Source organism: Phascolarctos cinereus, unplaced genomic scaffold (genome assembly GCF_003287225.1).
Source record: "Phascolarctos cinereus isolate Bilbo 61053 unplaced genomic scaffold, phaCin_HiC Scaffold_2;HRSCAF=192, whole genome shotgun sequence".
Taxonomy (NCBI): domain Eukaryota; kingdom Metazoa; phylum Chordata; class Mammalia; order Diprotodontia; family Phascolarctidae; genus Phascolarctos; species Phascolarctos cinereus.
Window position 1 is genome coordinate 309,357,814 of NW_027555625.1, and position 14,845 is coordinate 309,372,658.

Sequence of the window (14,845 nt, forward strand, 5' to 3'; positions counted from 1 at the left end):
CTAGGGTTGTGGCTGTAGGAATGGACATAAGGAAATATATGTGAGAGATGTTGTAAAGGCAGAAACAATGAGACTTGATAATGGATTGGATAGGTAGTGTGAGTCAAACTGTGGAGTTGAGCATGACATCGAGGTTGCAAACTATGGTGACTGGGAAGATGGTGAAAGGAAATTTTAGGCGAGGGGAGGTTTTGAGAGGAAAGACGAGTTTTGTTTTGGATATGTTGACTTTGAGCTGAATAGGGGACATTCAGTTCAAGATTTTCATAAAAGAGTTAGAATTCTAGGGTGATAGCTCAGGAGAAAGACTGGGCTAGATTTGTGGATTTGGCAACCATCTGCATAAAAAAAAACATAATTAAATATGTGGAAGCTGATGAGATCAATAAAATATAAAGTACAGAGACAAAAGATAAGAGGGCCCAGGACAGATTTTAGGGGACACCCATGGTTAATCTAGATGACCTTAATAAAGATTCAGCAAATATGATTGAAGAAAAGCCATTATATAGGTAGGAGGAGAACCAGCAGAAACCAATGTCACAAAAAAAGGAACCCTAGATAGGAGAAACTATCTGGGAGAAGAGGGTGGTCAGCAGAGTCAGAGGCTGCATAAAGATCAAGAAGGATGAAGACACTGAGGAAAGGCTGTGGCCTGGCATATTTAACCTATGGTATTGAACTTTGGAACCTCCCTTTACTCTCAACTCTGGTAATTCTGACTTTGATCTTGCCAATCTGAGGCTGCTTCTTTTTGTTGCTTTCATTTCTTTCTGTTTTCTGGTTTTGGCTTCTCTGGGCCAGATATCAGATTCCTGGCTGCAGCTTGGTAACTTGAAGTCAGCTTTTAAGCATTCTCTTGGCATAATGACTCAACTTGGCATTCTTAAACCTGGAATATACCTAGGAAGGTCTCTTCTGCCTGGGCCCCATTTAATGCTGTCATAGTAGCTTAGCAGTGGGTCCCAGGCCCTTCTCCTGACATTATACCCAAGCAAGGGAGTGAGCTTCTTCCTGAGCTCTCATTTGTAAAGCTCCTCTGAAGTTAGGAAATCGTTCATCCTTCCCTAGAGAAGTTTGCCCAGACCGACTCATTTATTATCACCTCTCCCATAGTGACATAGAAATGTCGGTATCTGTTGCTTGCTTCAGTGCCTAGTGCTAATTTTGCAGGGTCATTATCATGAATTGTTGAGGAAAGCCCTTAATACAGTGATGCCCTGAAGGTGAATCAAGATGATGTGAGGGTTACTAGTCCTTGTATTAACTAGCCCCTAAGTTCATTGTTGTCCTTCATACTTGAAGAGGACCAAAATGACATCATGATGTCAGGGTCAAAGTACAGTATGTCCAGCTATGGCTGATTGGACCAATATGAGCTTGGAAGTCTCTACCACAGGTTGGACATCAGTAGTCTATATGAACATTTGGGATGGAGATGTCTCTAAATTTGTGCGTTTCACATGTCTGCTTGGTTCACACAGCAAGTGCCATCTTTGATGCTGGCATGCCATGCTGGGAGGTCCTGTGCCAGTGTCTCCCATATCTCAAAATCAGTACCAAAGTTCTTGTACTAATCAGCCCCTAGGTACTATGCTTTCTGGGGTATTGTATCTAGTATATTCATTGTTTTGTTTTTTTGTTTTCCCAACAACCAGCAACCTCTGTCTCCACTATCAGCTGTGCCTTGTTACTGGGCCTGCCTCTTACAATCTAACTCACTCTTTTCTGCTTTTATACCTACTGCAAGTAGCTGGGCAAGTCACTTGACCTCTCTGAAGACTCAGTGTTCTCATTTGTAAAATGGGGATGGTAAGAGCACCTCCCTCACACAGGGTTGTAAAGATTAGATAGATAGATAGATAGATAGATAGATAGATAGATAGATAGATAGATAGATAGATAGATAGATAGATAACAGGTACAACTTTGAACTGCTATATAAATGCTAGTTATTACTATCATTTGCTATGGGATAGGAAAACAAATAGCCAAATATTTTGGAATTGTGTATAAAATGAATCAATGAGTCCTGAGTAAGGATTTGAGAGACTCTCCCATTAGGAAAGTGCATGAGATTTGGTCTTATTAGTGAGGAAAACTTCAAGCATGAAGAGAATTCATGAGTTCCTTGGCCTTTTGTATTTGCCAAAGATGTGCAGCAAAGGACTGGGCATACGATAAGTCCTGAGTTTAAGTAAAAATGGGCCTTAGGACAATATGACAATGGAGATAGAAGGACCAAAGCAGGGCTAGGACTGAAGGGAGGGTCGTGTTATTTGGTTTCCTGCCTGGGCTAGGTCAGGCATATGGCAAGGCTCTCAGGGCAGACAAGGACAGAGAAGATGGATCTCTAGACATGAGAAGATTCACAGAATCACTTAGGCTCAGAGTTGGAAAGGATCTCAGAGGTTATCTAGAACAACTCGTAATTGACTCTGAATCCTTCTACATTTCTGACAAGCGATCAACCAGCCTTTGATAGAAGATAGAGGAGAGGGGTTGAGGAAGAAGAGCAAAAGGGAAGGGAACCATTACCTCCCTTCTAATTTTGAATACTATAAAGGGGATTTTTCGCTACATATGCTTTAACCAACTATTCTGCTTTATGATTCTCAGAATAAGAAAGGGAAGAGCTAATAACTACGGGAGTCAGAGAACCAGTGTGATATAATAGAGGGGGAAAAAGCATTGGATTTGGAGTCAAAAGACATGGAGTCAGACCTCAGTTATATTCTGCTTCCCTCTGTGATCCTGGCCAAATCACTTAACCTCTCTGGGTCTCAGTTTCTTTATCTGAAACAAGAGTTTGCTAGATTAGATAGTCTCTAATGACTGCTAGGTGGACAGTGGATGGAGTTCTGGACTTAGAGTTAGGAAGACCTGAGTTCAAATCCTGCCTCATATATTTACTAGTGGTGTGATTCCAGGCATGTCACTTAACTTCTGCCTACCTCAGTTTCCTCCTCTGCAAAATGGTGATGATAATAAATACCTACTTCCCAGAGTGGTTGTGAGGACAAAATAAAATTGTAAATTGCTTTGAAAACCTTAAAATTTTATCCGAATGCTCGTTATTATTATTATTATCATTATTATTTCCTACTACTTTTAAAGTCAGTAATCTAGGGTCTGCAACTCCATTCCTCTGAAATCAAGCATGTAAATAGCCAGGCTCTATACTTTCTCTTAAGTATCTTTTTGGGGAAGTGTTTTGAAATATCATACCCTGCTGTTCAGTGGGCTTTGTTCAGGATGTTACATGCTAACATTTGAATTTTACATTCAATTTTACATTCAAAAAACACCTTTTTTCTTTGCAAAATGCTACCATGCAGTTTCCATAAATTGTTGTCCAGAGCAATCCTAGGATTAGAGCCGGTCTTTGGCAAGATGTGGAAGGAGATAAGGTTTATTTTGGAGCTTTTCAAACAGAATGTCAGTGCTCTTAGACTGCCTTGGACACCCACCTCAATTCCTCACTACAATGAAACAGATTCCCTCCTCATCCTTTGTCAACCTCTAGCAACACCTTACCATCCTATGCCTCATTCTCCTGGGGCCCCACTATGCTTATTGGACAATAGATGCCAGTGAATTAAGCCACTACACTGATTTTTTTGACCCTGCCCAGATACTATAATGCTTTAATTCATTGTAGGATCATGTTGTATAGAGAGTACTCTGGACCTGGAGTCAGAAGAAACCTTAGTTTGAGCCCCAGATTTGCTATGTGCTAGTTCTGGCAACCTTTTCATTTAATCCCTTTGGGCCTCAGGTTCCCTCACTTGTGATAAATACAGGAGTAATAATACTTTCACTACCTAAAGGCCATATAAACATGGAATAAGATAATGAATTGAAGTCCTTTGTACACCTTAAAGTGCTAGTATACGAATGTAAGCTACTCTATTGACATTACCAGAACATGAGTTCCTTGAGCCTAGGGATTTTGTCTCATCTGAATTTTTTTATCTTCCCCAGTGCTTAGCATATTGCTGTAAATAGAGGAATCAAATCATAAATGACAGCTACTGTTATTAATAATAGCTAGCATGTATATAGGTTTTCATCGTACTTTACATATGCTAAATCTTTTGATCCTCACAATAACCACATGAGGTAGGTGCTATTATTATTATACCCATTTTATAGATGAGAAAGTTGAGACTGATAGTTTGTGACATGCCCAAGGTCAAACAGAAAGAAAGTATGTAAGTCTGGATTTGAATTCTGACTATAAGTTCAGCACTTTATCTATGCTACTACTTAGTACCCCATGTTATTTGTAGCACTACCAGTCATAAGGATTATTAGAATGTCAGCACCAAGCTAGACTAATGGGTGAAATAATTCTGAACAGGCAGGACCATTGGGTGCCCCTCAATTATATAGGTAGCTTCCTGTGCCTCAGGACTGCCTTATCTGTAAAACATGGCATTATCATCAGTTTTAGAACTGTCTGTTGATCTCTAGAGAAAGCATGGGACTTGACTGAAGTGAGAATGAGTCAGTGGCTGACCTTCTGAGCCTCCAAGTTGAAAGACCTTAGAGCTAGCATGGGCTCTAATCCAACCTCATTGTTTTCTAGCCAAGGACACAGAAGTCCAAAGAAGCCAAACAACTTGCCTGAGGTCACACAGCTAGTTAGCAGAAGCAATAGTACTCAAACCCAGGGCTCCTGATTCCCAGTCCAATGTTCTTTTCTTTCCACTGCACTACATCCTCCCCTTTGTCCTTTTGCTTCTGTAGCCCCCCTTCTAATAGCTTTAAAAATCAACAGGCCCTAGCCTGCTGTGGGGAGTTGGGTTGAGGGAGCATTTCTTTAAGCCAAGAAATACCAACATCTTCTCTAAATGTACTCTTCCCAACTGTTTTCAAACACCACATTCCCTGACCTGACACCATCACTTTCCTTGACTTAGTAACAGCCCCTCTGTCAGGTCTTCGTGTTTTAAGTAATGTCCCTCTTGTGTAACGAGTGTTTATGCAGAATCAATCCTTTTGGAAGCTAACAGCCTCCCTATTTGTACAGACAGAGCTGTCACCCTGATCTACTAAAAGATGACATTTTAGCATCTTTCCTTTTTCTTTGTCACTCTCTTCTTCCCTTTCTTCTTTCTCCCTCTATGGATATTAATATTTTAATAGCACTAATGGCCCTCTGAGTGCCTCAGCCCCTCTCCATGTTTCAAAAGTGACAGGACTCATACTGTCTTCATTTCAGGAACTCTGAAGTCTTTCTTATATCTCTCTACCAGTCACCCTCCCCAAAGCTAACCCTATTCTGCCGCAGGCTATGGAAATGAAATGTGTTTGAGGGATTTCTTTAAGCCTTCTTCAGTCTTAGCCTACCCAATGTAGATCTTTCATGGTATGAACTCATAAACTGAAGTTTATGGGAGGGAGGGAAGAAGGAAAGGAAGAGAGGGAGGGAGGAAGAAAGGAAGGAAGGAAAGAAGGAAGGAAGGAAGGAAGGAAGGAAGGAAGGAAGGAAGGAAGGAAGGAAGGAAGGAAGGAAGGAAGGAAGGAAGGAAGGAAAGAAGGAAAGAAGGAAGGAAGGGAAGAAGGGAGGGAGGGAGGGAGGGAGGAGGGAGGGAGGGAAGAAAGGAAGGATGGAAGGAAGGAAGGAAAGAAGGAAAGAAGGAAGGAAGGAAGGGAGGGAGGGAGGGAGGGAGGTAGGAGGGAGGGAGGGAAGGAAGGAAGGAAGGAAGGAAGGGAAGGAAGGAAGGAAGGAAGGAAGGAAGGAAGGAAGAAGAAGGAAGAGGAAAGAAGGAAGAAGGAAGGAGGGAGGGGGAGGTAGGAGGAAGGGAGGGAGGAAGAAGAAAGGAAGGTAGGAGGGAAGGAAGGAAGGAAGGAAGGAAGGAAGGAAGGAAGGAAGGAAAAGAAGGCAGGAGGGAAGGAAGGAAGGAAGGAAGGAAGGAAGGAAGGAAGGAAGGAAGGAAGGAAGGAAGGAAGGAAGGAAAGAAGGCAGGAGGGAAGGAAGGAAGAAAGAAAGGATGGAAGGAAGGAAGGAAGGAAGGAAGGAAGGAAGGCAGGAGGGAAGGAAGGAAGGAAGGAAGAAAGGAAGGATGGAAGGAAGGAAGGAAGGAAGGATGGAAGGAAGGAAGGAAGGAAGGAAGGAAGGAAGGAAGGAAGGAAGGAAGGAAGGAAGGAAGGAAGGAAGGAAGGAAGGAGGGAAAGGAAGGGGAAAGTGATTTATTAAGGGCCTATTTTGTACCGGGAACTGTGCTAAGTGCTTTACAAATATTATCTAACTTGATCTTCACAGCAACTCTGGGAAATAGGAACTCGTGTTATCCCCATTTTACGGTTGAGGAAATTGAGGCAGGCAGCATTTATGTAACTTGCCCAGAGTTAGTGTCATAGACTGGATTTGAAATCAGGTCTTCCTAACTCCAGCCCCACCCTCTATCTACTAAACCAGTTAGCTGGTTCTATAAGCTGAAAAAGGGTCATTCTTCTTCCATGAACTGATACTGAGTGAAATGAGCAGAACCAGGAGAACATTGTACATGATGACAACAATATTGTGTGATGATCGAGACTATGATTGACTTAGCTCTTTCTGGCAATACAATGATCCAAGACAATTCCAAAAGATTCATGACAAAAAATGCTATCCACATGCAGAGAAAGAACTATGGAGTCTGAATGCAGAGCAAAACATCCTACTTTCACTTTTGTTGGGCGGTTTTTTGGTGGCTTTTCCCTTTTGTTCTGTTTTTTTCACCACATGACTAATGTGGAAATATGTTTACATGATTGTACATATATAGCCGATATCAGATCACTTGCCATCTTGGGGAGGGAAGAAGTGAGAAAAGGAAGGAGGGAGAAAAAAGTTACAACTCAAAATCTTGTAAAAAATGAATGTTGGAAACTATCTTTATATGTAATTGGAAAATATAAAATGCTATTTACAAAAAGAAAGAAAGAAAGAAAGAAGAAAGAAAGAAAGAAAGAAAGAAAGAAAGAAAGAAAGAAAGAAAGAGAAAGAAATAAGGAAAGAAGGAAAGAAAAAAGAAAGAAGGAAAGAAGGAAAGAAAAAAGAAAGAGGGTCACTCTTCCTACCTAGTTTCTGTACTCGTGACAGAAAGAGATGGTATGGAAAGAGCACTAGACTTTAATACAGGAGGCCTCAGTTTCAGTCCCAATTCTAATATTTACTATTTTATTCCTAGACATATCATTTGGCCATAAGATCATAGGATTTAGAGCTGGAAAGGATATTTTAGTCCAACCTCTTCACTTTATAGATGAGCCACTAAGTGGTGACTAATGGTTAATATGATGCATTTAGAGTCAGGAAGCCCTGAGTTCAAATCCTGCCTCATATATTTACTAGCTGTGTGACTCTGAGGAAGTCACTTAATGTCTTTCTGCCTCAGTTTCTTAAACTGCAGAATGGGGATGCTAAGAGCACTTACCTTCCAGAATTGTTGTGAGGATGAAATAACATATATAAAGCAGTTTGTAAAACTAAAAGTTCTATATACATAATAGCTATTATTATTGTTATTATCATTGTTGTCATCATTATTATACCCCCTACTAAAGTTAAATGATCTATTCCTCTTCACTTAGTTGATAAGTAGTAGGACTTGAATTTGAACCCAGGGCCTGAGTTTCCAAATTCATTGTTCTTTCCGGTATACCACCCTAACTTATTTTCTGTAATCTTCCATTTCCTAACTATCTGAGCAGCATTGTTTTTGTAAAGTGCTACAAACATGTAAGCTGCTGTTACCACCAGCATTACCACCATCACCATCACCATCATTATTTCTACTATTCTTTGGATTGGCGTAGTGTATAGAGAAGAAGGGCCTGAGTTCAAAAGCCACTTCTAATGCCTACCATTTGTGTGACCATTAGTGAGTCACTTGGTCTCTCTACAATTCTAACAGTTCTTTAAGACTATAAATTATAGGTAAACTGTAGTCTTATTCTCAACCCTGTAAGTTCTTGACACAATAGCATATTATGACAAAGTGATAGGCCATTTGTCTCACTTGATTTTAACAGTCTCCTTTCTCTCCAAGGGAAGAAGCAATGCTGTCTACTTACTTTGAGACCATCAATGATCTACTGTCCTCCTTTGGGCCTGTCCGTGACTGTTCACGCAATAATGGAGGGTGCACCCGCAATTTCAAGTGTGTGTCAGATCGCCAAGTAGATTCAACTGGATGTGTGGTATGTACTGCCAGACCTAGACAATAAAGTTGATTAGGATCAAGTCAGAATAGACATCCTTTGTTGCCAGGTTATAGGGTTAATTTCTACTTGGGTATATGTTGAAGTTAGTGGTCTCTGAGGTCCCTTCCAACTGAGCTTCTGTGGAGCTGAGGTGAAGAGGCAGGGGGAGCGACGAGACAGAGAGAGATAAGGTGGGAAAGAATATTGGTTGAAGAACAAAATCAAGTAGAGAAGGATGGGAGAACCTTGATGTTGTACAGCATCCTAGCAGTACTGATGTGGCACAGTAGTGGGTCACCCAGCTATCAACCAATCTTTTCCAGACACACATATTGTACAAGAACCCTACATGTAGTCCTGCTAGGGCCTTCAGAGGAATTACCTAGTCCATAAGTCAGTCTACAGATATTTGAGTTTTTACTATGTGTAGGACTCTGTCTTAGACTCCATGGAAGATGCAGAAAAAATTCCCTCAAAATTTTCCCTCAAAAATTTTATGTCTTATTATGAAGGAAAAAATAGTAAAGATCAACAATGAACTGACAATCTACCAAAACCAATCAGTAAGTGATAAGCTGTAGGACGTGAGTTTAAAAAACTGAGAATGGGGGAGGAGCCAAGATGGCAGAGTGAAAGCAGTGACTTCCTTGAGCTGTCCCCCAAACCCCTCCAAATACTCATAAAAAATGGCTCTAAACAAATTCTGAAGCAGCAGAACCCACAAAAAGACAGAGTGAAACAAATTTCCAGCCCAAGACAACCTGGATGATTGATCAGAAAGGTGTATCATGCCAGGCTGAGAGCACAGCTCAGCGTGGGTGCACAGGCCGCAGCAAACCTGGAACAGGCCTCAGAGGACTGAATCACAGGCAGCTGTGGAGGTTTCCAGACTCCTCAATCCACGAATGCCAAAGACAACTTAGAAGGTCAGTGGGAAAAGTCTGTTTCTGTCGGTGCTGAGAAAGGAAGGCAGCATTTCAGCTCCTTTCCCCAAGAGCATGGCGCTGGGGGGGCAGCTGCTTCCCAAGCTTCCGGCCCACAGACTGAGGGGGAATCCAGTGGCTGATCAGAGAGGGACTGCAGGGATCTCTTTGCCAGTGCTGAGGCAGGAATCTCTTGCTTTGCCCGTGTGTGGATGTGGGTCACGGTTCTGGGCGGCAGTGCTGGAGTGAGGAGGAGCACTGGCATGGTGGAGCTAGTAGTGGCTGTGGAGAAAAACCCCTCCTCACAGTTACGGAACAGAAAGGAATACTTGTGGTCACAGGCCAGGAAAGGAATAAACACCTTGCCCCTTATCATACCACCTTGGAAGAACTGAAAATTTACAGGTCCCTACAAGTATCTCTGAAAACAGCTACACAAACCCCTGAAGCTTGGGACAGTACATTCTCCACATTGGAAGCAGACTCTTACCTTAACAAGGAGTTTAAAACTCAAGTAATTGGCTGGGATCATGAGCAAGCAGCACAAAAAGAGTCAGACTATATTATCTTACTTTGGTGAAAAAGAAGATCAAAATATACAACCAGAAGAAGACAACAAATCAAAGCTCCTACATCCAAAGCCTCCAAGAAAAATATGAATCAGTCCCAGGCCTTGGAAGAGCTCAAAAGGGATTTTGAGAAGCAAGTAAGGGAAGTAGAGGAAAAACTGGGAAGAGAAATGAGAGGGGTGCAAGAAAATCATGAAAAACAAGTCAACAGCTTGCTAAAGGAGACCCAAAAAAATACTGAAGAAAATAACCCCTTAAAAACAGCCTAACCCAAATGGCAAAAGAGGTCCAAAAAGCCAATGAGGAGAAAAATGCCCTAAAAAGAAAAATTGGCCAAATGGAAAAGGAAGTCCAAAAGATTACTGAAGAAAATACTTCCTTAAAAATTAGAATAGAGCAATTGGAAGACAGTGACTTTATGAGAAATCAAGACACTGTAAAACAAATCCAAAAGAATGAAAAATTAGAAAACAATGTGAAATATCTCATTGGAAAAACAACTGACCTGGAAAATAGATCCAGGAGAGAGAATTTAAAAATTATTGGACTATCTGAAAGCCATGATCAAAAAAAGAGCCTAGACATCATCTTTCAAGAAATTATCAAGGAAAACTGCCCTGATATTTAGAACCAGAGGGCAAAATAGAAATTGAAAGAATCCACAGATCTCCTCCTGAAAGAGATCCCCAAAGGAAAACTCCTAGGAATATTATAGCCAAATTCCAGAGTTCCCAGGTCAAGGAGAAAATATTACAAGCTGCCAGAAGGAAACAATTCAAGTACTGTGGAAACACAATCAGGATAACACAAGATTTAGCAGCTTCTACATTAAAGGACCGCAGGGCATGGAATATAATATTCCAGAGGGCAAAGGAGATAGGATTACAACCAAGAATCACCTACCCAGCAAAACTGAGTATAATCCTTCAGGGGAAAAAATGGTCATTCAGTGAAATAGAGGACTCTCAAGCATTCCTGATGAAAAGACCAGAGCTAAACAGAAAATCTGACTTTCAAATACAGGACTCCAGTGGAACATGAAGAGGTAAACAGGAAAGAGAAATCATAAGAGACTTATTAAGATTGAACTGTTTACATTCCTGCATGGAAAGATGATATTTGTAACTCATGAGAACTTTGTCAGTATTAGGGTAGTTGAAGGAAAAAAAATTGTATGTATGTATGATAGATAGATGGCACAGGGTGAGTTGAAGATTAAGGGGTCATATCTGGAGAATAAAATTAAGTAATGAGAGAGGATGATACTCGGAGAAGAAAGGGAGAGGTAGAATGGGGTAAATTATCTCACAAAAAAAAACAGAAAAGAGGGGAAACAGGAGAAAGTGAGAGGGAATGAGGGAATCTTATTCTCATACGGTTTGGCTTAAGAAGAGAATAACATACACATTCAATTGGGTATGGAAATCTGTCTTACCCTACAGGAAAATAGGGGAGAAGGGGACAAGAGAGCAGGGGGTGATAGAGAGGAGGGCAGATTGGGAAAGAGGGTAATCAGAAGCAAATACTTCTGAGGGACAGGGTCAAAAGAAAGAATAGAATAAATGGGAGGGCAGGATAGGATTAAGGGAAATAGAGTTAGTTTTTCACAACATGTCTACTAAAGAAGTGTTTTGCATAACTGCACATGTACAACCTATATTGAGTTGCTTGCCTTTTCAATGAGGGTGGGTGGGGAGGGAGGAAGGGAGAAAATTTGGAACTCAAAGTTTTAAAAACACATGTTTTAAAAAAATGTTTTCACATGCAAGTGGGAAATAAGAAATACCGGAAATGGGGTACAGAAGTCTCTCCTGCTCTACAGGAAAATAGAAGGGGAAGGGGATAAGAGAAGGGAGGGGGGAGAGGTAGAAGAGAAGGCAGACCAGGGGAAGGGTATTCAGAATGCATGCCATCTTGGGGTGGGGGAGGGGTGAGAAATTTGGAACTCAAAAACTTGTGGAAGTGAATATTGAAAACTAAAAATAAATAAATTTATATTGAAAAAAAATTGAGAATATGGGAAAGCAGAGGAGGGAAGAATGGTGTCTCTTCTGGATAGTTTTTCAAAAACATTTCATGGGGGAAGTAGCATTTGAGCAGGTGACATCTGCCTTACAAAACCATTATAGACTCAAAGATCTAGAGGTGGGAGGGACCTCAGAGACTGCTGAGATAAACTCACTTATCTTAAAGATGAGGAAACTAAAGCCTGAAGAAGTAGGGACATTATCCAAGATCACACAAATATTATGCATCAATGGCAGGATCTGTGTTTTGCTTCCACAGTTAGCACTCTTTCCATGGTTCCAATGTGACTCATAAGTTTGAAGGAAAGAGATCACCAAGTCATCACAGGATCATTGATTTAGAGATGGAAGGAACGGTAGAGGTCATCAAGTACAACTATCCTGGTATTTGAATCCAGGTCTTTTTGACTCCAGGTGTCCTATCATCTATTGCCAAGCTGCCTTATATTGAAATTACCTGACCACAAATGCCCTTTTAGATATCCCAATGTCATCCAGCCTGCATTTGAATGTTTCCAATGATGGAGAGGTGAGGTAGGGTTGTGTAGTAGAAAGAACATTGCCTTGGGTAGGAGTCAGGAGACATGGGGTCTTTTCTGGCTCTGACTAACTGTGGAACCATAGAAAGGAAGGCAGGAAACAAATATTTTTTTTTTAGCACCTACAATTGCCAAGAACTGTGCTAAGCAGTCTACAAATATTTCATTTGATCTTTACAACAATCTTGAGAGGTCAGTGGTATTATCATTTCCACTTGACAGTTGAGGAAACTGAGGCAAACAGGTTAATTTTTTTGAACTCAGGTCTTTGGGACTCCAGGCTCAGCATCCTATGCACTGTTCCACCTGGTGGTTGTCCTTCATTGTCGAAGAGGACAAAATGACATCATTATGTTAGAGTCAAGTTACAGTGCATCTTACTGTGGCTGATCAGACCAATATGAGCTCATGATGCTCTGCCACAGGTTGGGAACAAATAGTCCATGTGAACATTTGGGGTGGAATCTCTAAATTTGTGCATCTTGTGTTTCTTTTGAGCTACTTCAATTTTGCTTTGCTCACAGAGCACAGCACCTTCTCTGATGAGGTCCACTCTTTGCAGTAGAGTTCAAATACTTGTTAGTTTAAATTGAGAAAGGACCTCAGTGCATGGCACCTTATCCTTCCAGGTGGTCTTTAGAATCTTCCTGAGACAATTCAAATGAAAGCACTTCAGTTTCCCGGCATGACGCTGGTATACTGTCCAGGTTTCACAGGCATACAAGGTCAGCAGAATGGCTCTGTAGACTTTTGGTTTGGTAGTCAGCCTCTTCTCTCCCACGCTTTCTTTTGGAGTCTCCCAAACACTAAGATGCTCTCATGATTTCCCAGTCGCCAATGGAGTGAAACAAGGTTGTGTATTTTCACCCATGTTGTCAGTGAGGACAAACACAGCATCATTACAGCTACTGCACTGATGGTAAATTCTTCAACTTGAAAAGGCTACAAGCCAAGACCTAAGTGGAGGGAGTATTGGTGTGTGATTTTTTTTGGTTGCAGATGATTGTGTGCTCAACGCAGCCTCTGAAGCTGAGATGCAGCAAAGTATGGATCATTTCTCTGCTGATTGTGCTAATTTTGGCCTAACAGTTAACACCAAGAAAACCACAGGTGCTCCATCAGCCACACCACCCATACTGTTCCACCCAGCTATTAGTAAGTTGCTTCCCCTCTGTAAGCTGGTTTCCTCATAGGTAACATTCCAGGAGCTTGATGCCCTTGCTAGACTGTCCATTCCACTTTTGTATGGTTACATAGGTTAGGTGATTTTCCCTTCAGTCAAATGGAAATTTGCCAGCTTCTGCTCATTGCTCTCAGTTCTGACTTCTAATCCAAGAAGAACAAGTTGAATCCCTCTTCTAAAGTAGAAATAAATCTCTAGGGCAGCCTGAAGGATGTAGCATAAAGAAAGGATGGAAAGTTCTACTGCTTTGTCTAAATGGAGATTAAGATTAGGTGCCCCACCCTGGGCTAGCCACTTTTTTCTCTAGCAGCTCACTTTGTGAGTCGCTGTATAAATGCCAGTCATGGAGCAGCCAGGAATAGAATGTAGGGCTTCCCCAGACCTTTGGGATGATTCTTCTTCCCCAAGGTTCCCTCAAAGGTCATTCCTTTGTGGAAATGGCACCCTGCTTCTATTTGTCAAGAAAGGGAAATACCCCAATGCGTGTTGTAGCAAGTACCTCGGTCACATGCTGTGGCCAGACTTTAGGCTCTTGAATAGAAGTGGAGTTTCAGAGAAGTCCCAGTATATTTCATTGCAGAATCTATACAGTCCCTTGAAAAATACTGAGCTAGGAATAGCAGCTAGAAGAGGGTGTTCAGCATCTTGGAGGCATTCCTTCTCAAGACTCTGACTCCAGACTAAAGACAGATGAATTCATCTTGGAGCAGACTTTTTTTTGCACACATGTGTGATTCCATTATTGTAAAGATCACCCCATGAAAAAACTCCTTCTACCAAGGAAGATCAGCAACTGTTCTGCAACTTGTTTTCTTAGAGAGTGGCCTGAGGCAATGGGAGATTAATTGACTTGCTCAGAGCCACATATCCCCAGTAGGTGTCTGAGGTAAGGCTTTGATAGAGGTTGCTATAACTCTGATGGTAGTTAACTATACAGTATGCATACTGCCTCTCTTGAACCAGCATAATAAAATTAAAGAAACAGATTAGCACTGGAGATCTTAAAGGTCACCTAGAACAAACCCCACATTTTAAAGAGAGGAAAACTGAAGCCTACAGAAAAATAGTTTCTTCCCCAAGAGGATCTTTGCTGGCTTGTGACAGTTCCCTGAGGCCTAGAACCTAAGCGTTGTGAATCCCTTGCCCACTATACCATAATAACTTATCTGGGAGGACTGTTATGTTCCCACATTTCTTTGGACTCTCTCTCCAATCCTGATTCAATTCCCTGTCTCTAAGAGCTGCTGTCCCTGACAAAGGATGAGTGATAAAGATGCAGAGACACGTGTCTATGTGAGTGAGTGTGTGTTGGGGGGTGGGTAGAGTTTATCCTTCCCTTTGTCTAATATAATCTAGGAAATATGGAGAATAAGGGCATCGGTTCCCTTGAGTTCAAAAAGATTCA

At 41.4% G+C, this 14,845-nt stretch overlaps 1 protein-coding gene across 1 annotated transcript in view; it reads left to right on the forward strand.

The window, feature by feature from the left end:
• ASTN2 (astrotactin 2) overlaps nt 1–14,845 on the forward strand; it is a 1,115,013-nt gene that overhangs the window by 573,833 nt on the left and 526,335 nt on the right. Inside the window, 1 exon segment of the mRNA XM_020990605.2 lies at nt 8,046–8,196. Within this exon segment, the coding sequence (XP_020846264.1) occupies nt 8,046–8,196 (151 nt within the window).